General features: G+C 46.2%; 1 protein-coding gene across 1 annotated transcript in view; it reads right to left on the reverse strand.

Annotated features, from left to right (window-relative positions):
- zswim5 (zinc finger, SWIM-type containing 5) overlaps positions 1-23,554 on the reverse strand; it is a 40,593-nt gene extending 17,039 nt beyond the window's left edge. Inside the window, exon 1 of the mRNA XM_029131411.3 lies at positions 22,950-23,554. Within this exon, the coding sequence (XP_028987244.1) occupies positions 22,950-23,475 (526 nt within the window). The 5' untranslated portion in view covers positions 23,476-23,554. The remainder of the gene's footprint in view (positions 1-22,949) is intronic.
- Positions 23,555-26,940: the final 3,386 nt, after the last annotated feature.

Consider the following 26,940-nt stretch of genomic DNA (forward strand, 5'->3'; position numbering starts at 1 on the left):
CGCGCGCACACACGCGCGCACACACGCGCGCACACACGCGCGCACACACGCGCGCACACACGCGCGCACACACGCGCGCACACACACGCGCACACACACGCGCACACACACACACTTCATAAAGAACCTCATCCCTCTAACCTGAAAGCAACTTGAAAACTCAAGTGGCTCAATTCAAGACATGCATAAATACTTCTATGAAAGTAAAGTCCCGTGGTCGATTCATGTCATTGTGCAGGTGTACAAAACTAGACTGAAGGTTATTTAAAAAAAGAGAAAGAAAAGCCATGAATGCTGTTTTCACCTTTCCATTAGAATGCATCACCAAATACCAGAGAGGAAAAATGTTTCAGACACAAGAAGTGTATTATATATAACACAAAGCTGAAGTTGGACTGAGGTGAAACAGAGTTGAAGGGCCTTGAAGCATGTGTCATACACAGAACCATGTCCTTTCTCCTGCGTGTGTAAAATCCCATTCAGCCAAGGCTAAATCAGAGATAAGGAGGCTGCCTTGTTTGTTCCTGGCCGCTGTTTGCTGGGTTTGTGGCACAGAGGCGTATTGTGCGACGGCCTTGTCCAGCCACACTCACAGACACAAGCCACGATATTCACAGAAAGCCCTGCAGAGGACGAAGCCCACGGCCGCCAGGTAGAAAAACCTGCCCCCTCCCTGTCTTCTGCTCCTCCTGACAGGACTTTGCATCATCTGTGAGGAATGATCCACGAAGCGAGAAATGAAAAGAGACAGGTGCTAGAAACAAAGGGTGCAAAGACGTCGCGTCAGACTGAAACCTCTGCCAAGCGTGAGGTGTGTTAACCCAGTGTAGCCAAGAGGTTACACAATACATGTTTGGTCTTGTTACACACAATAAATCAAAAAGGTTAGCAATCATTAGCTGTTCATGCTAACAGCAAAACCCTACCAACGTGTAAGTGCAGACAGCTGTAAAAGGTTGCTGCTCTGCATTAACCCTTAATTGCCAGATGTCAAGTTACCCCAGACGCACACACACGGATCAGTGTGTGTGTGTGTGTGTGTGTATCTATGTGGGTTAATTTAGAACAAAGCTTGTGTCTTGTTGCAGAAGCTGCACAATAATAATATGGTTATGCAGACACATAGTTGTGTTTACATATGCCGAGCCTGTTGTCTCTGCCTCTGCTGCTCTTTTGTCTCTCCCCTCTCTGCCTCTCTCGCACTTTGCCCTTTTCCTAAACCAGCCGTGGCCCAAACCATGGTTTTTGTTTAATATGGCGGCATGCAAAGCAAAGGAAAACCATCTGCCGTGTGCATGCGGTCGCCGTCTTAGGAACAAGGCCTGGCTTCACAATGGCTTTAAGCCGGGGTGTGTGTGTGTGTGTGTGTGTGTGTGTGTGTGTGTGTGTGTGTGTGTGTGTGTGTGTGTGTACATGCATGCATGCCTTCTTCAAGCGCAGTCTGCAGGGCAAGATAAGTATGCGTTTAAGAGGCTTATATTTCATTGCAGGAACTGGTAGGAGACGAAATGACTCCATTCTGAGTCGTTGGACACGACACAACGAATGGTGAGGTAGCAACAAAAGCGGAAGAGGAAGGAAAAAAGATCCACTGCTGTTTGTGTAAACACACACACAGACAGACGGAGGCAAGAGGCACAAACCTGAGCGTTTGTAGTTTGCACACACAGCTGAGCAGTTGGTTCACACATCCAGCTTTAATAATGAGTGTTTAGCTGTACGGCTTAAAAGATGACTTCTGATAAAAGCAGCCAAATCCAAGTCTGGGGAAAGAACAACACACTTCAAGGACTTTTCACAATAAGGCAATGCTGACCTGGGTCACACAACACGCTCACACAGACTGTGACGAAAGCCACAAAACAAAATGAGCAGAATAGAACACAATGTGAATAATTAAGTGTCTTTCCAATGTGCCGCAGCAACTGTAGTGGCTCTAGTGCCGCAAGGTGTTGTGAGGTGTTACAGTGGGTGTGTCACTATGTGGTGGATTAACTGAACTCCAGCAATTCATAGTCAAAAGAAGAAGCGGTGCTTTGTTTCCTGATATGGGCCTTAGATATGAGCATAAACTATGAACCTGTGGGTAAGAGGTTAAGTAGCCCTGCTTACACATCACATATACACCACACGTTCCTTATGTGGTAAACAGATTTTTTTATACATTTGTCTCATAGCTCGTGGCATTTGTGGGTTTCTGGGACCATCTGCATGTCTGTTCTGCCCCCACCTTGATTGGCTTTCTACCGCACAGCGCTGATCACTGCTCCGCTCTGCACATCCATGCATGAAACATGAATAATGAAATCCTTCTCTACTTCCTCACACGAACACATGCACAAGCTCTGCAAGGGTAAAATCCCATCTATCCATTAGCAGTAAAGCAATCGCGCACACGCACGCACACGGGGGAGGGCTTCTGGTTGACTTCGTCAAGTTCTCATCAAGCCAAGCAACCATATGGGGATGGGGCCCTAAACAGAGGGGCATAGGCTTGTGTGTGGGGACTGCCACATGTGTGTGTTGAAGAGAAGCCCCCCAAAATGCAACAACACAAAGGAAGCATGGTTCACCAAATCAGCTTTGTCCTGCATGCATTATGACGCTACTGCTGCTCCATTAGGAAGCCCCCTCCCTCCGCTCGCACAAACACACACCCTGAAGGTGTGCGGAGCTGAACCAGCTGAACCAAAGTAATGAACAGGCCCAGACACTCACTGTGTCTTTGTTTCTTCCTTCTAATTTGGGTCTTCTCCGTTTCCCTGCACCCTGAAATTCCCACCGCCCGCAGCCCCTGCTTCCACGCGTACAAACAGCCCACGGAAGCCAGCTTACTGATGTAAGCACAAAACATGGGGGCACACAGTGAATTTTAATCTGGGTGTGACCTGCTTTTCCTGGCTTCCCTCTGCTTCCTGGTTGCCCCCTCAGAGTCAGCGTTTGGTGACATCACACGGCTTCTTGCTTGAAAGCGCTGCCCACCCTGACACCCCCTTCTGTGACCCAGACTCTGGGCCTCCGGGCTGGGGCCTTGCCTGCCATTGTTGCCCCATAACAAGTGCGAGCCGGCTGGCAGGCAGACAGGGAGCAGCCAGGAGGACTTCGGAAGAGAAACTGGAGACAGGCGAGGAAATAAGGGAGCTTCAAAAGGAGCAGGATGTGTGAGGCACCAGCAGGGTGTTCATCCTTAATTCAGAGCCCTTTAATAATTCCATATAAGCAGGAGGGTATAATACTAATAAATCAACAAGGCCAGCTCTGTCCATCTCTCCACAACCGCACAATGTTCAACACAGACTTATCAAGCCTAACAAAATAAGCTTTGTTCCGTATGTGTGACCACAGCCAGGCTTCATTTCTACAAGACTGACAGCGAGGCCGCGTTGAGACCGCCATGTGCTCAAGTAGCTTCACTGGCATCATGTGGCCTAGATGTCACTTCTCATAGAAGACATGAGTGTTCAGTCCTTACAGTTGGGGCCAGTGGCCAAGACTGCGCAAAACATCGTGCAGAAGAAGAAGTTTCTAGGACGATTTAGGTTTGAAAACATTGATGGCTGTCAAAAACCCACATCAACAATTAACACGGCTGAAATGCATTGGTGTATTAAAGTTGACTTTGTCATGGAATAAATCACCAAAGTGGGCGACCAAAGCATTGCAGCCTCTTCTCAAACCACAGGCAGCTTTTGAATGAAAACCAATCACACAAACGTACACACAAGTAGTGGTTGAATATTTCCGTGCACACGCACAACGCAGGCAATCCAATATGTTGTCATGTGAATAACCACACGCACGCACGCACGCACGCACACTTGGGGGAGCAATCATCTGATAATGTCAACTGTCACACAGCTTGCATAATGTGTACACACACACGCACAGACACACAAGCAGAACAAAGACGAGCAGGCTGGTAAACAATGCCCCACAATTCTCTCTGGCAGAGGCTCGAGTTTACAAAAGAAAAGGTTTCCAATCACTAGACATTCATTCAGCCTCTCTCACACACGGTCAGGGAGAGAGACCTTTATAACACGCTCTAGGGGACACAATGCCTGACAGGCCATTCTCTCACTTACTCTATTCACTCATTCAGTTGCTCTTCCCCCTTCTTCTCCATGTCTCCATTAATGCAGTGGCTTCCCTGTTTCCATGCTACGAGGGGTCCTGGTCGTTTGTCACACAGTTAGGCGTGTGGGGGAGATAAGAGGGATTGGATGGCATTTGTTGGCCTGGCTCAGAGCAGAACTGCACACTCACATCCTCTATATATCTATTGATACACGTAACATCTCAGCACAATGGCCTGGCTTCACCTACAGGAACAGCTTGAGACTGAAGCACCAGTGAAGCAAGCCGTCCAGCCCTGTGAGCGAGGACAATGGAGGCCTAGGTGCAACAGCCCCAGGGCCACAATTGTGTGTGTGTGTGTGTATGTGCAAACATGTGCGATGGTCCCTCCTTCAAAACAATGACCTCTACCAAATGAGCATCTCACCGTACAGGAGCACAACCAACTGATTAAAGAGTTCAGATCAGCCACAGAAAAGAATGGTGCTTCACCTCAACCTGCTCATTTGCCACAAAACTACCAACCTTTTTGTGTCAAGAGTCCTCTCCTGCTTTATTGTAGTTTCCTCCTGGCTCTGAAAACGCACTGCACTTTACTTATTTAATTAGGTAACAAGCAACAACAGTTAGATATATACTTGAAAAATAATTTCAATTAATTTAAGATAAGATAATTTTATCTAATGTCAGTCAGTCTTTGAATAGCATTCATTTGCAAAGCAAATGTACCTGGGGTCCATCAGAGCTCTATTATGGGTCTTTGGTTGTTTAGGATGTGCTTATTAGATTATCTAACAGCATCTGAAAGCCCACAAACATCATGTTAAAAGACTCATTTCATGTCAAGTTCACACAGCAAGTGTTATGATGTGGGAAGATGAGAAAGTATGTTGCCTTTTGACCTAAGAGCTGGATGTGATACGCTTTGTTTTAGCTTAAATGTGGTCTTTTGCAGCTACTGTCCATGTTGAACAATGGTTCAATGATGATACTCATTTCATGCATTTCTTTATCGCTTTTTGATGGAGTGCACGGGTCATTAGCAATTCAATCTAATTACTAGAACGTAATTAGAGGGAAGTCCCATAAAGAGAATTTGCCCTTGCATGAAGCGGCTTCGCCAAACTGTGAAGTTCCAAGCCAGTAGGCCTTATGTGCTTCTAATTGTAATCTGAAATGTGTGCGTCAGCCCATGGGTCTTTACATAATTAATACATGCTTAATTATGTAAAACGCTGTATGATAATAATGTCTGATTCCACTGGACACGATCCTTATGTAATGTCCTCACTTAATTCAGTGCTTTGGGTGAATACAGATGACAGCGGGGAATAGGAGCTTCCAGTAGAGCTCAATACGAGCCTCTTTGCCTTTTTGTGCATTCATAAACCCTCCTTTTAAAAGCTACTTTGGCATGCTTAAGCACTAAGCACGCAAGGTAGGCATGCTCCTATAAGTAAAAAACTTGTTAGTCAAGATGAGCAGGAGGAGAACAGTGAGGTGATTGTTGAATGTGAAGTCAACCTGTACAGAAGCCAGCGATTCTTTATTTTAGGCAAGAAATTAAAAACCTCCCAAAATGTATAGTAAAAACCCATTTAACGGCAGATGGTACATTTACATTGTGCTTCTGTTGTGTGTGGAAATGTTAATGGGGCTGTAAATAGTTCTCAAGTGCAGAATGATGCTCAAGTTTGGCAAGGCTAAATGGAGAAACACAGTATGCCAACAAAATACCCCCTTGTTCTCGTGTCACCTCTTAAAGTCAACAAACAGCACCCAAAGGATCCTCTGACATCACATATAGTCAACAATTGTTTTAACTGTATACGTGCACACAGTTTGTTAGACACAGTACCGGCTGGCTGTGGTTGAGGAAGCCTGTTTCAGTCGTTTCACATTACAACACTAAAAGGATGACTTTAATATCGGCTTCACAGACTCTCTTCTTCCAACTCCTGTCCATTTCCCACCAGTGCTGCCTTTCCGTTCATCCATTTTCCACTCGCTCCCTCACACAAACCTGATTAATAACCGTGTCTCTGCCTTGTTTCTGAAAAGGTGTATGAACTGGGAGGGCCACGTGAAAGGCACTTCTACCCACATTAAGCAGATTTAAAAAAGGTTCAGACACGAGGCAGCAGGAGGTGGTCAGGTACAGGAGGGGTCAATTCACAAATATTCATAAATACATGATTCAAAAATGTCCGCCACAGGACCGGACAGGAGGAAACCAATTAATCCAGAAATCTTACTTGCTTACTTGTCAGCAGTTTTATTTCACCATCTTCGCCAAGGTACCAACACATTTTAAATTCTGACCAGTGCAGTGGAGATCACAGAAGCTCTTGTTCTAATCCCAGAATTAAATCATGTTTCCAATTTATTAGAAAACTGCATAAATTGCATAAAAAGATAATAGCTCTTAACAGTTATATTTTGTAGCATGAACAAAGAAAGACATTTCCAGCTGTGTGCTGTGCACGCAGGTAATAGAGTTTCTCCTGTTTCTTTCTGTGTTACTATGGCACATGCAGTGCAAACCTGTAAGCCGGCCAAGTACTGCCCCCTCGCCACCTTACGTACCAGCAGAAAGAAGAATGTTACCTTACATCCAAACTCAAACTCTGGTGAATATCAAACAGGTATTTAAATTCAAATGTTCTATATTGCTCTATTGGGTTACTTTTGTGCTCCAATATCAAGGTCACACACACACACACACACACACACACACACACACACACACACACACACACACACACACACACACACACACGGGACAAGGGAAAGCACACAAGTGAAAGGCTCTTCACAACAATGTGTGCCATGGGCTGAATGCAGAGTATAGCACTACACAAAGCATGAGCGACAGCCAGCTGGCTTGGCACCACTTGGCACAGGACAGGACACTCGCTTGTCCTTGGCATGATAATGAGCACACACGCACAAATACACATTTAAAGACACACACAGACATGCACACACACACATCGTCTCCCCCTCTTCTCAGGTATTAAAAGGAGCAGCACACTTAAAACAAGCTCTCTTCATTAGACCTCAGTGAAAGGAGGCTGTCAGGTAAAAGACACAGGCACAACTGGGTCCTCGTCTCATCTTAGAGAAGACAAGGGAAAAAAACTGAGGCGCTTGAACAGGACTTCACTGGCCACGAAGGCGCTAGATGAATACATGGAATACCTGACATGTAAGTAGGGTAGTCGGAAACCTAAAATACGACCCTTTCTAAAAAAAATGCAAGCATATCTTTTGTGTCCTGCAAGAATCTCGACCGAAACAGTGAGTTTCCTGGGCCACAAATACAACACAGTCACTTCATGTACATCCACTTTAATAATCAGGTTAAACCAGGCCAGAGAGCTGGTTGAGATGGAACAACTCGGCAGGTATGTGACCAGTTTCTATTAGTTTTATCTCTCACATTTTAAGTAAATCACAGAATCTAACTGGCAGAGATGCTGACAGAATGTGAAAAATGAACCGATGGGGACCCGTTTCACAACTTTGACGGCATGTTGTACACGTTATGGATTGCTGTACAAGTAGTCAGACAAGTATGAAGAATTATCAAGGTCATGCTTCAGGAACAGAAAACTCATGCGCTGGGTTTAGTCAACAGCTGATTGTTTGATATTGCTATGTGTGCTCAAACTTTGCAATGTATGCTTTACCTCCATTACAAATACAAAACAATACCCCCTTTACTTACACTCAACATCTTTGAAAGATAAGTTGAACTGTAATGGAGATTAAAAAGCTCATTGAATCGGGAGACATCCAACTTCCTACAGATCAATAAGAAAAGAGGTTGGTTCCATGTAGCGTTCATCTAAAAGAACAAAATATTGTAATAAACGCTCCAAAGCAACCTAATCAGAGCACGATTTCGCATCAAAGTCTGAACTACTTCCCACTTCGTTCCAATCACTGTGTTAAAGAAACGAGCCAGATGGAGTTTTGACTATATTACAACCCTTCTGAGAGTAAACAGTATGTGCAATCAGCTCAGAATGGATGAGGTGGCAATAAAAGAACATACCCCACCTGCTCCATTTTTCACTAGATACTAAATACTGTTATTACCTATATGACTTAGTGAACCGCAGTCATTTCATGGTTACACTAAGATGCCTCCCGGTGACTCACACGTCACTCAATGTACATCGGCCTTAAATAACAGTCATGCTGCTCGCTGTCTAGGAGCTTGAATAACGACCAAGGTGGTGACGTTACAATGTCCCCAGCGTCCTGGTAAACATATGCTTAAGGAAGAGTCTCTATATATTCAAACCTGAGCCTTATTCACCTGAAGCTGTGTTTTTGCTGCACGTCTATAATTAATATCTGAGTCATTGTAAAAGGATTGGGGCGAGACTCACCATACACTGGCTGCCATTGTGAAACACTGTCTATAGCTTAAGGCTAAATGTAGCCGTCCAAACACCCCATGCCCCACCTCTAATCTGCCAGCAGGACAAAGAACAAAGACACGACTAATGGACAGAGTTAAATCTTCACATACAGTTACAACGGGTCATTTCAAAAGCAAGCGAGGAGGCGTTAGTGATGCTGCAACCGCTTTGGCAAAACAGGCACCGGTGAAAATGGGAGTGGCTTTGGGTTCTCTCTGTAGGTGGTGTGTGATATATGTGAGGAGAGAGAAATTAGACCACTGTGTGAACAGAAAGGGAAGACTGGCCTGAAAGGAAACTGGAGGCACAAAGCGAGAGAGCCTCCTCACTCAGCATGAGCTGCTGCCAAGCAGGAGTCAGGCAGGGCCGAGTCTGTGTGCAGGGGATGAAGTGGCCACGTGCCAGATACAATGACCCGCAACGCTGGCAGGGCAGTGTGTGTGTGTGTGTGTGTGTGTGTGTGTGTGTGTGTGTGTGTGTGTGTGTGTGTGTGTGTGCATAGGAATGTGAGCGTGCTCGCATTCCTGGAGCGCATGCTGCTGTGGCCCCTACAGTAGCAGCAGGCAGGGCCACGGCCGTCTGAGCGGAGGAGGGCGGCCATGTCCACCCGGACCTGGAGGAGGAGCAGTGGCAGCTCGCTGGTTTTAGTGCTGTCCTCCACGGCGGGCGCCGCGATGCATCAGCGGACAGTCAAAGGGGCCGCTACCAAATTCAACACGCTAGGTCAACTGAAAGCTACCACTGGGTGTTAATGCCAGCAGAAAACACTGACATTCAGCACTGCCCCACAGTAAAGACTCAGTTTGATGTGCTGGTCCTTTAAGGGAGGGAGACAGTTAACTTACACAGACATGTCCATGTCAGAAACTTTACAATGTTATAACATATAATGATCAGACTGCATTAGCACAGGCTGCTTGACTCCTATGACAGCATAAAACCTCTAGTTGATTATCAAACTCACACACACACACACACACACACACACACACACACACACACACACACACACACACACACACACACACACACACACACACACACACACACACACACACACACACACACACACACACACAGTCTGCAGGAGGGAGGAGGGTTAAAGGGTCCCCCTCCTCCCTGCTGACTTCTGGATGCTTGGAGCACTAATCCTGTTATCTCCTCCCCAATAAGAAATGAATTAATGAATGTGGCTCAGAAGGACGACGCAGAGCGCTCGGAGACTCTTTACTTAGTTTAAAGGGAAACATACATGTGCGTCTCACCAAAAGAAACACACAAACTTGTGCAACAGTCACAAACACTCCCTGAATTAGAGGCTTAACTAAATAGAACATGTAATATGATGTGTAGGGGAAAGGTGTTATTAAAGTTTGATTGTATCCTGTGGATATTATGCATGTGCAGAAGATCAAAGTCCATAGAGAGCAAAACTTCTTTACATGGATTTGTGCATAATGTTTGTTTTTAAGCCTTTAGGATCATATCAAAGGTACAACCACTGGTTTGGGCGCAAGCGTTTTTCTACATGTGAATTTTGATCAAGCTCACACTAACCTGACATGGGTTCCTCTAGGGTTTTCCTCACACGGGTTAAGGCTCTGGCCACACATCATCTTTCTGCCTGTAATCGCACCTTGAAGTCTTGTTTAATTTATTCTGGGTCTCTAAATTGCCAAAGAAGGCAACACAAATTAAAATATTTGTAAGTTGGAAGAGACCTTGACATGAACATCAATACACTGATGAGCACACAAATACACACTTATGGATGGTTGGGGGAATTCTTTGACACAGTGCAGACATTAAAGATGGGTTTTATTTCTCTCTTGTTCAATTATTAACAGGGCTGGAACAGGGGCAGGTCGGCCAGACTGTAGTGTGTGTTTTTGCTTAGCGGTTGATGCTTTCATCATCCTGCTGTATGAGGGGAAACACCTTTACTTTGACATAGAAACTGTCGTGGCTGTTTAAACCCACAGGGCACTAACGTGTGATTGGTGCTGAGAATATACTGTGTGTGTAAAAACGTGTGAATGTGGGTGTAAACCGTACTCTGCACATCTCACATATCTTCTATTGTATTTTTTGTCTAAAAGCCCATTGACTGCCTCTCTCCTAAGAAGTCAAGCATGATCATTAGCTAGAAATGAAATCCCATACAGGGGTTGTACAGTGGTGTGAAGAATGGGGCATTGATTTCCTCCCACAGTCCAAAGACACGCAGTTGGGGACGCTAAATTGCCAGTAGGTGTAAGTCTGAGAGGGAGTGATTGTCTTTCTCTATACGTTGCCCTGTGATGGACTGGCGATCTGTCCAGGGTTCAGCCTGACTCTCACCCAATTTATTTAATTTAATTAATTTTTCCCACCATAAGACACACATCCATACATCGAGCACCCCCAGGCCGCAGGAACCACTGGTTTCCAATTGAAACAGTGTCCAAGTTAAAAGTTGCCCTAGAGCCCTGCAACAAAGCAGCACTTAAATAGCATGGGAACCCCCTCGGGGTGTAGGTCAGGGTCAGATCTATGAAGAATGTGTGTGTAGTTAAATACTCTTTGTTTTGTGTGTATGTAGACAAATGTGAGACCGGCACTGGAATCCAGTCAGAGTAGTAAGTAACTGTGAGGTTTGTCTCCTGCATATAAGCAGAGGAAGCACCTACGAGTGACGATTGTGCACGGGCATCTGTTACTGTGGGGTCTCGTGACCAGACTCCAACAGAACAGCCGCATCCACAGTATAAGTTACACATGCTAATGGATCTTACATACAAAAGAATAGCAAAGCTGGATAGGTCCACTCAGAGCTTTTACAGACAACGTTTTAGTTTCTTTTCACTTAGCGTTTTGTTTTTTTGGGCAACTTTACCATTTAGATTTTCCAAAATGTCTGACTTAGCTACACCCTACAAAATTTAAAATAGAATTTCAAAATTCTAAGATTCAAATTCTGAAATTCTAGGGCTTACAGAAGGTGAAACAGCTGGACTCACAGCGGATTGAATAACTTGTACCACTAAAAGCAAAGCAGCCGGGCGAGGACAGTGAAATGGGATCCGAACAGTTCTAGGATGGATGTTCCAGCAGTGGCAGAGCAGCCTGTGACCCCATGCTGAGCAAACGTAGCCTCTGAGCCTCAAGTAAGCTCCCTCATCATCCTCAGTCTGATAGAAAATACCTTCTAAAGACACCCGCAACTCCATCTATGAATGAAATATATTCATTGCTTTACACAAATACAGTCTGTGATGTAATATAAAAAAAGAAAACTGGCTACAACATCAAAAGTTTGGATGAGAACCGAGTTACAGATTATCAATACATAACTGCACATCCAGGAAAACTACAGCCGGTTCCTGGCCTGCAGGTCTGTTTGTTCTACAGATGTGAAACAAACGGGGGGGTAAAAATACGAAAAGAGAGTTATAGTATTTTAAACATGAGAGAGAAATATAATCTGGTAGAATCATCCTACTACTTACTTTCCTATTAAAAGTAAAACAGCGTTTTGAGTCCAGAAACAGATAAGAAACTAAGTTATTTAGTGCTTTGTGTGCCTTAAAAGGAGATCCTGTTACACGACAATGTTTACTAAAAACAATGTATTCACTCATACACACACAGCTGCACACATCTGTAACATCGCTGAATAGCAGAGTCGAGGACATTATTGGTGAAAGGGCAGCGTTGCATACAGGAAGCTCCATGAAGCCAAATGTGCATTCTCCAAAAGGGAGTTATGAATGCATGCTTAGGCCCAGTCAGCCCGTTTCCTAGCAATATGGCCCCAAAACGGGAAAAGTGCCTCAACATTTGCCGCTCTGATGTACGTGTACATGCCTATCTGTGCGTACGTTGCTGAAAAAAACACCGTGTCCATCTCTCCATACAGCAAAAGAGCCACAACATGGAACCAGAATACAGTGAGTTGAATCAGAGTTCGACCCAGTCAGGGAACAGGTAGGAAGAATAACCATGATGTTTCAGGATTACGTTAATAAAACCAATAAAAGTACCAGTCAGGTTCCCAGAACTCTTCAGCACCAAACAACACTCCTGGAAAAAGTTTTAATTTTCCAGCGTTTCCTGGCTTTGTAAAAACCAGTGGGGCTGTTCCTTAAGGATGTCTGCAGCTTAGAGGTCAAAGGCTCCATACCAGTCATTCCAGTGAAACCTGTTTCTAATTATTGAATATTAATCAATTAGACATAATTACTTCTGTCACTGCCCCAAACGGCCCCAAGTGACTACCCTGTAAAGCAGCAAGAATAAAGAGTCTGGTAGAAAGTCCAAGTGAGACTTAGTTCTGCAGTAGTTCTGAAAAGTACTGGAAATGGGACCTGTTCGTTGCAGCCTTGTGGATGGACCCCATTTGCCTTTTAAAATTTCACATATGAAGCCTTTTAAGCAGCAGTAAATGAGCCAAGCTGATCCAGACTGTGTGATATAAAAAAGATCCACTGCTCCACAAGCTTTGTTTGGGAGCAAGGACTGGGTGGGGCAGGAGGGTGTGAACAGACCAGCAGGAGCAGGGTTAAGAGACACAGCGTGTAGAAGGACACAATTATTGTGCGTGTGTGTGTGCGTGCGCGCGCGCGTGCGTGCACACACGTGTGTGTGTGTGAATGCATGTAAAAGGGTGAGAGGTCCCGACCAGACTGGTCCTCACGCCTGTTGACCACATTAATCATGTTGCACTGAGAGGCCGTGTGTGTGGTGGGAGCTTGTCTTCTTCTGTCCCCTGTGTGTGTGTGTGTGTGTGTGTGTGTGTGTGTGTGTGTGTGTGTGTGTGTGTGTGTGTGTGTGTGTGTGTGGCTGCACTTGACTGCTTCTATCAATTCAATTTCATTCCTCCCTCTGCTCCCTTCATTTCCGAGGACACCCCATCCCCCACTCTACAGTCTCTCTCTCTCTCTCTCTCTCTCCTGTGTGATGGACTGCTGAAAGCCTAATGAGGTCCCTCCCTTGCTTTTGCCTTATTTGTGACTGCGAGCTGAAGGGGGAGGGAGAGCCAGAGGTGACAGGTTGGTTATGTACTTCTTACATTTGCCTTTCAGCTCCCGTCTGGCTTCTCTCCTTCCTCCCTTGGTTCACACCTCCTCTCACCACCCCCCCCACTCCTCCTGCGAGGCCCTTGTTCATCCTCCTCTACTCATCCCTCTGCAGACAACTCACTGTTCATTTGTTTGAAAGACTGAGGCCTGATGGGCCGTAGCAGGCCTTCCACTAAACAAACCCACACGCAGTGCTGTTATTAACAGGCAGGAAGAGTGGGAGAGGCAGAAACAGACAAAGAGCAGGAAAAAACAAACTGAGGTGATTGAACTTTAACCCTCTGATCGATTAACAAGTGAAGAGAAGGCACCTTTGTTCCACCAGTTAGCAACCGAGCAAGTTTACCCAAAAAGACACATCATCATCATCATCATCATCAGTTAATAAGTCCACATAAGGGAGAGGATGCATTTAATCTTCTCATAAGTACGGCTTTAATCTTTCTGGGCCCAGATGAACTATGGAAGTTTAAGATAAGATGAATCTAGACATCTTGACCCTAAATGTTTACTTACATGGCATTTTCAGACACTCGATACTAATCATTAAAATAAGTATTCACCAACATCTCAGCCTGAACTTAATTTTACAAGTCTTTGAAGAGACCAGATTTAACATTGGTAAATTTAATTGCATGTCCACGAAATTGCATTGCGACAGACATTGACGTCATCTGGATTTTCTTTTCCTAGAAATGTAAAACGGAATCAGCTGAAAGCATCACTTCAGGACTTTATTATAGATTGGCAGCTGTGTGTAAGCATGGCTACAGTGCTGGTGTGGCCCTAGCGCCTCCGACGAAGTGATAGGAGTGTGTTTTTAGGAATCTCCTGGGGGTTGGATATTGGTAGGCACATTTCAGATTGCAGTGAATAACTCAGAATAATTCAGTAACGCAGGAAGCCCTGCCTCATTTGCTAATGCACACAGACGGTCTGAATCAACATAATAGGAGACTTGGCCTCTAAGCGATAATTATTTGTAGTTTTACCACTAAGTGCATCTTTCAAAACCCTGCCCACACAATTGAGAACAGGGAATGAGAGGGAAACGGAGCGTTGAAAGGGAAAGGATGAGCAGAGAATCACAAACCTTCACAATCAGACAAAAACTTAACCTCTTTAGGAGGTCAGCAGTGATCAATTACACAATAATGGATACATACAGCGGGGGGAGAATGTTTTCAACTGATGGATAAAAGGGCAGGAGCACATCTGTGGGCCATAACAACAGACGGACGAAAAAATAAAAGCATAGTTGTTGACTTCCTGAGATCAAAGTCATCCAAATGTATGGAAATAGTTTCAAATGCAAGTATAATGGACGCCTCACACACAATGCGCTCCTATGAGACCACGTCTGGACTGTTGGCAGTAATAACGCTGCTGTTGTCAGGGGGCTTTGATTGCTGCAGAGATTGGAAAAGCACATAGGAGGCAGGCACTCCCGCAATACGCAGCCTTGTGTGCATCTAAAGGAGTGAGGAAAAGAGGAGTAATGACTCTGCGTGTCTGAGCTTTATGATTCATGACTGCCCATTTCAATAGAAGATAGACAGCACAAATCAACACGGACGTCACAGCATACAAAGAAGAGACGGAATGTATCAGCGCAGAGATCAAGAATCGGCCGCGACTGGCTAGAAAAAAAAAGATTTCCATTAGAAGTGACACTGAGTGGAGAGCCAAGTTCAAATAGCTCCAGATGTGGAACTAAAAAACATATTTGCCTGACTTTAACGTGCTTTAAAGTGGTTGCTTTCCATCTGTTTCGACGTGTATTGTTGTGTTTTCCATCCACAAAGTTTACATCTGTAGCGTATGCAGGCCAGTTTTCACAGTATAGAACTGAGCATGGCTCCACTGCACGATGTGCTCTGCCTCACACATTCATGTCCACGGATGAGGATGCTGTGGTGTGAGATTAAAGCAACAGCTGATCTCTTCAGCATTTATTGACAAAATAAACTGTGAATTGTGCAAAAAAATAGCCACATATTTTAACATAAAGACAACACAACATTAACAAGCAAAGATCCAGATTGTAAACTAGGTTAAGGTTACTAATTAATGCCCCATGTTTTAAATTTTAACCTCGACACTGTTAACGCACAGCAATACAATACAGCAGTAGTACAGCATTGCACTGTGTCCATCGGACTTTGCAGATTGAATGAGCACATGTATTTGACTGGAGCTGCTTGGCTTGGTAGGAGGAGCTGGAAACTAACAGACTCTCCACAGGATCCACACATGGTGAATAAGTCATAACGTCTCAAAACGCTTTCCCTCTGAGTGACCATCCAAACTGCCTGCAGCTATTAGAAAAGACAAAAGACACCAAGGTTCTGCTTGGCTGGGTTCTATCCAGCCATCAGGAATCAATAGCACTACATAGATTAAAAAGCAACATTAGCCTGGTCATGCAAGAGTTAAAATGCAAGAAGGAAAAGAAATATTTGAGCATTTGCAAAATAAACCCTTAAATTCTACTACCAGTTTTACTTATTCAAGCTTCTTTGACTTTCGTGCGACATGACATAGTGAATGTCCAAGTAAAAAAATAATCATATGAAGAAGCATCACCCAAAAATAGATTTAACTCAGCTTTTATCAGTATGGATATTTAACCTTGTGTGAAAAGAGGTATGAGATTACAATACAGCGACACATAGTATGGAGAACATATCACAGAATTCTGGTGTATATGTGGTTTACAAGGAGTAATCGTCTATTTAACTTGGGTCTAATTTGCATTTCAAATGCATGCTTCCCCTCCATTTTTGTCCTTTCTACAAAGCATTTGTTAAGCAATTACAGCCAAACGAGCAGATAATGGTCCAGTCTGCAAACCTCATCCTTCTCTTTCAAGTCCAGCCACTCTGAGACACATGGACAGTGGCCAAATGTGTACAACGACCAGGGTGAACCCGCACCCGTACACACAGAAAGCCAATAAAAGACAGGTGTTTAACAGTGCAATAATACAGGCGGCTTCAGAGGGACAAGGACGCCATTGATCTCCACTGATAGGACCCCCACCACTCAACAAAAAGGCCTAAAGGTGAAAAAGAGCTCACATACATATACAGACGATAGAGAGGTTTGAAAGAAGAACACGGCTCGTAAACATGTGCATGCGCTGCTCTTTTCTCCTCATTCTAGACACCTCCATAAACACATGGAAGTGCAGGAGGACAAATAGCACCAAATGCATGGAAGGCACTTTTTTGCTTGCTACTGCAAACAAGCTGTTGAAAAATGGCATAACTGCTGCGTAAAGAACGATAGAAAAAGTCACACAGGTAAAGAACATGAACACACAGAAGGCTACGACAGGTAGAATGTAGACGTCACCTAAAAAGTGAATGTCATGGAGCTAAACTGTGAAAAACAATCTTCAAAAATAATTTAATCTTTTCAAAATTGTGGTATAAATGTATTTTAAATCTACTTTATCTGAAGGTCACCCTGCTGCAAATTAAAATGTGTCAATATCTAACAAACTGATCTAACGCTAATTCTAAAATGTGTTAGATGTTAGGAGCACACAGTTTGGCTACTGGGTGTTAATCCACAAGAACCTAAGGAAGATCACGCCTAGTTAACAAGCACTCAACGAGAGAGAGAGAGACAGAGAGAGAGAGAGAGACAGACAGACAGACAGACAGACAAAGAGAGGGAGACAGACAGACAGACAGAGAGAGAGAGAGAGAGACACAGACAGAGAGAGAGCGAGAGCAAGAGCGAGAGAGAGAGAGAGGGAGACAGACAGACAGACAGACAGACAGACAGACAGACAGACAGACAGACAGACAGAAAGAGAGAGAGAGAGAGAGGGAGACAGACAGACAGACAGACAGACAGAAAGAGAGAAAGAGAGAGAGAGAGACAGACAGACAGACAGAGAGAGACAGGCAGAGAGAGAGAGAGAGAGCGAGAGAGAGAGAGAAGAGAGAGGGAGACAGACAGACAGACAGACAGACAGACAGACAGACAGACAGAAAGAGAGAAAGAGAGAGCGAGAGAGAGAGACAGACAGACAGAGAGAGAGACAGACAGAGAGAGAGAGAGAGAGAGCGAGAGAGAGAGAAGAGAGAGAGAGGGAGACAGAGAGAGACAGACAGAGAGAGAGAGACAGACAGAGAAAGAGTGAGTGATTGAGAGACAGAAGACCTGGAATGGCCCCTCCATTTTTCTCCCATCATGCTCTTTGTGTCTCAGACATAATGTGTAGATGGCGGCCTGTCTGGCGGAGGAAGCACTCCAACAGCAAACTCTGATTAATGATTTTATATAATTAGCCCTCGTGCGCTGCACATGTGAGTACAGGTGCCTCTGCCTTTGATGAACACAACAACGGAGCTCCTCCTAATGGCCTCATCTTTCACCGTCCTCTCCAGAGCTAATAAGAGTGTGGGGACGATTTGTTTTACTGATTCGCCTTATTTGAGTGCAGTGGGCAGGGAATTAATTACACTGATTAAATATGATCCATCTGTGCTGTGTGCTGAGGCCTGCTGGGCCAATGTGACAATGATCTGCACATAAGCAGACGCAGGAAAGTTCCTTTTGTGTACGTATTCTACGCACCGTTCACCAGCGCCGAAGGCAAATATCTGGTGTCGTCAGCACTGGAAAGCTATATTTAAACAATAAGCTATAGGCCACGAAAACACTAAAAACAATGTGTATAACAAGATATGACGATCGATCAAACTTCCAGTCAACTGACAGGATGAGGGAGCGACACCCTGAAAGTCATATACACATTACCTCCCTCACATCCACTGTGAGCTAGCTAATATTGGTAACAAGCTGAAGTTACTCAGTGCTGCCCAGAAGAGCAAAGTCAACAGAGTGGAAACACCAGAGACACACCCACAGTGTGTGACCTCCTCCTCACTGCAGCGGGCGGGCGGGCGATGACTCCAGCGCTCTCCAGTTCTCCCATCAAAACCACAAACACTTCCTCAGCTGAGCAGCTGCTTCGTACAGGACCTGTGGGGGGGCTTTACTATGCGGGAGCCTTCAGACAGAATATGAGTGAAGTGTGAGTCATCTCACTGATGTAAGTTAGAGCAACAGAAAGGAGGGAGGGAGACGATAAAAGAGCATGAAAGATGGAAAACAGACGTGAAGTTGCATATGGGTTGATGGTTGAGTGAAAACCTGATGAGAAAGAAAAGAAAATGACAAAAAAGGCAGGAGGAACCAGATTAAAGTGAGCGGCAGTCTGAGTCCAGTCAGGGAGAAGACGAGGATGAGCTCACCACCTCCTCTGCTTTCATCGCAGCGCTGCTGACAACGTGGAGCGTGTCTTTACACCAGCTCTTCCACAACCAGAACCCTGCGGCCACTTCTGCCCGGAAATCACGTGAGGAACAGCAACCAACACCTCCCTGTGCACACACATTCATCAGGCTGAAAGCTGAGGCGTCGCACACCAGCCGACACTGGGTCAACACGGCGATAACAACCGGCAACCTACAGGAACAGCATGGTTTAAACAGAGGGAAAGGGCTCCAGGGAATCCATCAGGACAACATGCCTTGCTCATGGGATTTTATCAAAAGAGCTGTCAATAGAATAATCCATTGTTTACGTAGAACAAGACTGCAACGCTTTTAGCGTAATATAAAGGTCTGACAAATTCATTTGTGGCACTTTTATGTGCAAAACATACACATCGTTCAGACTTTCACCAGCCATAATTAAAGGGCAGTTCCAGGAGCTTGCATAGTTCAGGGTCTCAAACATTTGGAATAAAGAAGCGCTGCAGTTTCTCCACCCACTGACTGACTGCCCCATACAGTTTAATCCTGTTCAGCTCTGCTGCCTCGCTTTGTCAGAGTCACCAATGATTCAAAAGGCGTCAGGGACCCATTACAGCTTTATGTAACACTGGGGAGACACGCACGCACATGCACGCACGCACACACACACACACCCCACCCACAACCCCCTTTCTGTGAACAAGGGGTTTTTCTACTGCTGGGTAACAAAGCATGACCCAATAATCCCAAAGCTTGACTCAAAGCTAAAGAACCCCCACTGCCCCTCCTCTCATAGCCCTTCCTCCCGCTCTCTGAGGACTTTACCAGGCCCTGGCACAGGGGCTTCTGGACGTGTGTGTGTGTGTGTGTGTGTGTGTGTGTGTGTGTGTGTGTGTGTGTGTGTGTGTGTGTGTGTGAGGGGGGTTAACAAATACAAGCACGCTTAGCTTTGATTATTCTAATTATGACTTGGAGCGAGGAGTGGATTATTATGAACACATGGGCCAATGAGTTGTTGATGAGCTCAGTCCCTTCAATCTGTCAGGAGTACCGTTAAAGAAGTGGACATAGAAAAAGCCCTAACTCATAACGCTCACGGGTTTGAGCGCATCAGAGAAACACGCTGTGGGGAAATTCATGCTCATGCACAGCGTCAGTGTGTTCTGAAATGACTGCTTCAAACCCATTTCTCAATCACGCAGCCAACGCTTGTCCGTTGCTGCACTCAGTCACAACCTAAACTTGCAGTGACCCGTACTGAATGTGTGTAGTACCACGGACACACCATTTCACACTAAACCCCATTAGTGATTATCTGAAACAAAAGTAGATGTGGCTCCAGGCACCGCCACTCAGAAAAACCAGTACGAAAACTAGTCTAGAGACCAGCACAAGCTCCTGCTGGTGGTGAAATCCCCTCCCAGGGACAAAAGGCCGGATCTCATGACCGTCTACCCCGTCAGCATTTTTGGCGCATGACGTTGTAATGGTGACATTCTTTTATTAACCGATATACGAGGAACTTGGACCACATTTGTCTGTCTGGGAGCTTTTCAGCTTCCTTAAAGCCACAAACAAAGATGGAGGATGCATGTCAGCGCCGCATCACCGGCTTGAAACGGGAGCACAACGACAATAAACGGGGACTTCTTTTGGTGCCGTTGGCCTATTTGTGAGTTGAAGCTCACATTCCTGCTGTGCTTCAAGAGCTGAGCCCAGGTTTTCCAGCGTGCAGGTCCTCGAGATGCCGCATTTCAAACCATGCATCATCAGCGTGCATGTGCCAGCACGCAAGCCTGATGTCAGCCGTTATCACGGAGCTGCGGAGGAATAGGACGCGTCCTCTCACAAACAAGTGCTACCACTATAGAATGATGAGGTTTGGTTATGACACACGAGATCCATCCTTAAAGCAAAGCAGCCGCTCATGAATAAAGTGTAAACTGGTTGCAAAGAGCTTATCTCGGTAGCGGTAGAAACACAGGATCATGCGCCCTGTCGGCCTCCACGACCTTGGGGGAGTCTGGACACAGGCCGTCAGGGAGACAGACAGGAGACAGGGAGACAGGAAGACAGGCCATCAGGGAGACAGGGAGACAGACAGGAGACAGGGAGACAGGGAGGGAGACAGGAGACAGGGAGACAGGAGACAGGAGACAGGGAGACAGGCCATCAGGGAGACAGGGAGGGAGACAGGAGACAGGGAGACAGGCCATCAGGGAGACAGGGAGGGAGACAGGAGACAGGGAGACAGGAGACAGGGAGACAGGCCATCAGGGAGACAGGGAGGGAGACAGGAGACAGGGAGACAGGATGTCAGGGAGACAGGGAGACAGGAAGACAGGCCATCAGGGAGACAGGAGACAGAGAGACAGGGAGGGAGTGTTTGCTCACAGGCCCACACTGTGGTTGGACCATTTTAATGCGAACGCAGGCTCTTCTCACAAATCCACGTTTAGAAAAAGCGCAACAAATTATTTCTATTTCAATCGCACATCATGCCATCAACAGACTAATCCTATGCTTCCAGTAACACGCTTGACTTCACTTGTGGGAGTACCTGTTTCATGTGTGTGCAATGACAGGAAGTGGAGGAACCAGGCCGTAACTTCACACTTGCTCAAGAGCCCACATCTCGTTTATGGTACAAATGCAAAGCCTCGGGGCGATCGACGGAGTAACATCAGAACAAATCTGACGGGTTTAACCCGCTGCGTGTGTGTGTGTGTGTGTGTGTGTGTGTGTGTGTGTGTGTGTGTGTGTGTGTGTGTGTGTGTGTGGTTTATTCCAGATCCCTCTCCTGCAGACAGGAACTTGCTAAAGTCATCAAAGCACCGTAATAAATCTCACCGATGCAAAAAAAATTCCCACTTTCATATCCACGAGAGTCAAATTTCATTTAGTTATGGGGTGGAATCGATAAGCATTTATGAGGCGCAATTAGATCCAGCAGTCACAGAGACGAACGCAGAGGCTCCAGTTCAGCCCCCAGATCCCTCGGAGCAACACGAAACCCAGACAGCTCCGGTGGCTCCGCACCATATGGCCTCAAACCCCCTCCTCTACGGCCGTAAAGGCCGCTTGTCTTTAAAAACAAACACATATGATTGTGTAAACACGTCTCGCGCTCCGCTGCGCCGCGCCGCGCTCGTTCTGCGGCCGCGGGTGCGCGGCTAATGAGCGCCTCACGGAATGGCCCTTTGTTTGGGACCGGCCTCTGCGCTAACGGAGACGGAGCCCCGTATCGATCACTTCAACTGGAAGCCTTTGTGTCGAGCGACGCGGGGCTGCGCGCTGGTAAAGCGCACTTATCGCCGTGCACTTGTGCAAAAAGGGCCAACTTTAATTGGAAAAGCAACGGCGCGAGCGCTTCCTGTCGCGTTTTCCACGTTGGTGGCGACGGAGCTCTTTGTCCGCTCGGACCAGAAGCGGCGGCGGCGGCACGTAAACAAAACGCTGAGGGGGACTTTTCCGGATTAATGCTGGATTAATCACAATAAAGCAGCCAATAAGCGGCCGTGTTCCGTCTCTAAGCCGCCCTCAGACGACGGCGTGTTGGGAAAAAACGACTTTAGCAACGGAGGATCCGCACAAACAAAAATAAAGCCCCGACGCTTCAACGTTGGGTCCTTTTGTATCCGCGTCAGTCAGACGCCCCCTCCTCCCCCTCCGCCGGGGCTCCGACCGCCAGCGAGGGGCCCCCAACACGGGGAAGAGTGGCGATAATCGCCCTTTCTGCTGGAAACCAGCGCACGCCGTCAGCAGCGCCTCAGCGCCGGTCAAACGCGGCTCCGCGGTGCCGCTAAAGCAACGCGGAGCCGCAACAGAAGCAGCCCTTTAAACAGCAGCTGGCGGCTAAGCTAGCAGCGCCGCTAGCCGCGCGTCCCTGCGCGCGAGGAGCCACAGAAGCCCCGAAACCCGGCAAAAACGCCGTCCTGGCGAGCGTGCGAACCCCACGCGCGACCACGGCCGCGCGTCGCCGGACGTGCGCCGAAAACGGGCGCTTCGCATACTTTCCACGGCAGAAGGGAAAACTTCCATCAATCATCCCCGCGTCGCTCCAGCGTCAGCGCCGCGTCGTCGGAGCGAAAAGCTCCACTTACCGACTTGTAAGACGTTCTCCACGCAGCCGCTCTCCAGCAGCCGGATGCCGCGGCGGAACGGCAGCCCGTCGCCCGCTGCCGGCGCTCCGGCTGCCCCCGCGGCGGTCGCCGCACCGGCGCCAGCTCCTCCGCCGCCGCTCGCGGCGGCAGCTCCGGACCCCGTCCCCCCGGCGCCGCCGGTGGCCGCCGACGGACCCTCCTCGCCGGCGACCCGGCACTGGAACGACGAGTACATGCATATCTCCTTCTCGTTGCGGGGGAAAGACCAGTAGACGATGCGGCGCTGGACGGGCTCCGGGATCCGCTCGAAGCGCTCCTCCACTCGCTCGAAGGCCCACTTCTCCGCTACTGCCTTCGCGGCACAGTCCAGAAGAGACTCCGGGGAGCGACACCGAGAACCGTGCGAGCCGCTGCCGTGGCCGGGCCCCGGGCCGGGCCCCCTCGGAGCGGGACGCAGGCAGGGGCGCTTGCTGGCGGGCGGCAGCGCGAGGAGAGGCGGCGGCGGCTCTCTGCGTCCTTCCGCCATGACGAGCTGATCAACACTGACGCGACGCGACGAGAGGACGGCGTGCGGACGCCGAGCGGCAGCAGGAAGCGATCACACACACAAGCACGCGCGAGCGCGAGCGCGTGCGCGTCAAGGCGGCGCAATTCACGACGAAGGTTCCGCTCAAACCTTTCAAAATAAATGTAGTACCGATAGAATCACGGACGGAACTGAAACGCGTCTACATTACGTTACTACATTTCCACACACATTTAATTAATAAAGATGGGTTTTGATATGCAGCCTTTAGAAGCCAAACTAAAATGTGCGTTATTGTCTTAGCGGAATATGAGACGTTAGTGCAAATACAAAACAAAGCCTCGCACTTCTAACTGTCTAACTAATTGTCCAGTTTACATCGTATAATTACATTTAAAATATATTGTTTTCATATAATAGAAAAAAAACTTTTGTTACAAAACACAAAACAAATAAACTATTAATAAATAATCTATTATTTTAAATATTAACAAAACAAAAAGAAGGAAAATTTTCAGGAATTTTTTTTTTCAGATTAATGCAGCACGTTATTTCAGATGTAAATGTCAGACAGTGACTCAATTGCTACGATGTCGCACCTGGTTTCAACTTTCAGTCATTATGAGATGTATTTATGAGATGTAATTAATGTGAAACATTCTGTTAAAGCCGCTCTTTACCACGTCCTCTTCAAAAGTCATTTTAGATTATGTTTATGCTTAATAATGTTAAACGGGGAAGACGCGACCCCAAGTATAAAACACACCGTAGTCGACGTGTTTGCTGAAATAAAACGTCAAGTATGTTTAAGTCTTTTATTTTTATCAGCAAATCTTCTAATTTCCTGTCGCTTGTTTTATACATGTCTGTGACTTGACGCAGCAGAGCGTTCAGCACAGCGTAGTGAGAAGGAGAGGACGCAATAGAACACATAAAGGATGTTACACGTTACTAAACAACACAGTAACAAAAGAATTTTCTTACAAAGAATAAATACTAAAATTAAAATATGGCGTTTGTCAGTTACGTTATGAACTTACTGGTATTTTAACAGGACAAAACAAGGTCTCATTCTGCACAAAGTGAGTAACACATGACTAATTGAACAATCAGAATCAGACAACAGCGACAACATCCAGCAAAATCGGCAAATCATTCATTCCAATTAAACCAATCAAAGTGTGTTCATTGACTTGAAAGTACGTTATATAATTGTTTTAATGTGTAATTTTAGAGAAGCATTTCCTCCCATTAGTTCTGGTCAAACGCATATAATTTGGGCTCCAGCTTGAGCTTGCATTGGCAGTTACTTCCTCATTTTCACAATAATTGACAATTGTGCAGCCAGCGAAGGCGTTTCATCGGGCTGGGATCAAGCCAATCTACACATAATGGCAAATAAAGCATCTGAAGAATGGACGTCACGGCTGAAATAAAGCAGAGCATCCTCTCAGAAGTCGACTGTTTGAAGACACGGGAGAGACATTAGTCGCTGAACGTGGACACAATATTCAGATCTGTCTCGCCCTGCGTATCCCCTTTCCTCTTCTAAAGACTGCTTTTGGGTGTGCAATTATATTAAACAATAGGCCAAAACCAATGGAGGATGCAAGCTGTTACCATGGAAATGGCAATGATGGATTTGTGGGTAGACAGAGCAGGTAATTGGAAAAAGATTGATGGGTGACAGAATGAATGAGGAACATAGAAAGGGATGGAAGGAGAGAGGGATAAATTATCAAAGGAGCTGTGGGAGGAGACCTATCTTTCTGGAATTTGCAATTATATAATGATACATCCTCTCTCTCATTAACTCAACAGGCAATCACTCTGTCTTGCTCTTATAGTCACTCCCTCTTCTGTCGTTGTTTCGCCTGCATTAGCTTCTCCCCCTCGTGTTCTGTTTTCTCCGTCTCCCTCCACGCGCTTCTGGCTCAGACAGAAAAGTGGATCCGTTGTGTGTAATTCCTCTCATTACCGCTCAGGCAGGGAGGTGCTGTTAGGAGCCGCGGTTCCCCTGTGTGAAGCGTGCGTCCACACAGGAAGTGTCCGGGGAGCATGAGGTCACGCGTTCTTAAGGAGACAGTCTGAGGATCAGCAGATCCCACATTGAAGCTTCCCCTGAGCTGTAAACTGTAACCTGCTCTGGTGAGTGGGCTCCAGAAAGCAGGTCCATATGCACTGTAATCCTTTATGTAAATGTATTAGAACAGAAACCAGGGCAGATGCAAATCTGTGGTCACCACAGATAAATCAGGCATAAAGTTTTAAAACACAGACTTAATCAATACCTATAAACGCACTACATCACAACTGTGACACTTTTCCTCCTTAACTGAAATGAAAAAGTTAATTAAATACAATCACCACAAACTAATTGATAGACTGAATGTGGGGCTTTGGGACCTTCAGGGATCTGTGGCCTTGGGGCACTCTATCTTTTTGTAGTACAGCCGGTTTTCAGTCTGATCTGCAGAGACTGGGTTCCATTTATTCAAGTTAATACTTGAAAGAGAAATTAGCCTTAAAGGAACATAAACAACCAAGTGATATATTAGTATATTATTATATATTATTTTTGTTGGTTGTTGACAAACACTATGGAGAGTTGATATTCTAACACCCACATATTATATCCTGTCCATCATCAGCGACCCAGGTCTTGGTACAGGACACATTACACAGGATATACTTTAATGTTCTTTAGAATTTTTCAGCAGTCTGTTTTCCAGGAGGAGACTTCCATGGACATACACATGTGCAACAGTGTTACTGATGAACATGAGAAACATGACACGCAATTGAAGCGGGCAGTGGAGGCTTTTAAGGTCACAGAATGAAACCAGAACCCGAGGAGCACATCTAAGGAGAAGGTCAGGCCACAGACAGCAAAGATGTGGATGATGGGTCCAGTTACAGTGCGCTGGGACATGGAAGCTTTAAGACCCTTCACAGCGGAAAACCCGACAAACCCCCGCAAGCAGGCGTTCAATAGAAAAGCCAGTGCACTGAATATATTGAGAACAACGACTACGACAAGCTCCATTTCAATCATTCAATCATCTCCATTTATTTTCTATTGCAGTTTTGTTCTTTCGAGCTGCACAGCTTCATTGTAAACTGATATAGAGGCAGTAAATGAAGGCACACATCGCTCTCGGCCCCGCGCTCACACAGACACGGTACCACTGACCTGGCTTTGGCAGAACTCTGCTTTGTGGGCTGCGTATGATCGACACAGCAGTTTAATTCCTACTAAAACACCCGCAAAGTTCTGCTGTGCACCTCTGTCTCCTACACCTGAGTCACACACTGCAGTACAAACACACTAAATATTAGGGTCTCCCTAATATACCTCTACATCTTTGTCAGTTTCCTACAACTAGAGAAAGGATTCTCTATCAACCTCCCTCTCTGTCAACGTGAAGTGACCTAAACCACAAAGCAACTAGTCAGACGTGAATA

Source organism: Betta splendens, chromosome 17 (genome assembly GCF_900634795.4).
Source record: "Betta splendens chromosome 17, fBetSpl5.4, whole genome shotgun sequence".
In the NCBI taxonomy this organism is placed as follows: Eukaryota; Metazoa; Chordata; class Actinopteri; order Anabantiformes; family Osphronemidae; genus Betta; species Betta splendens.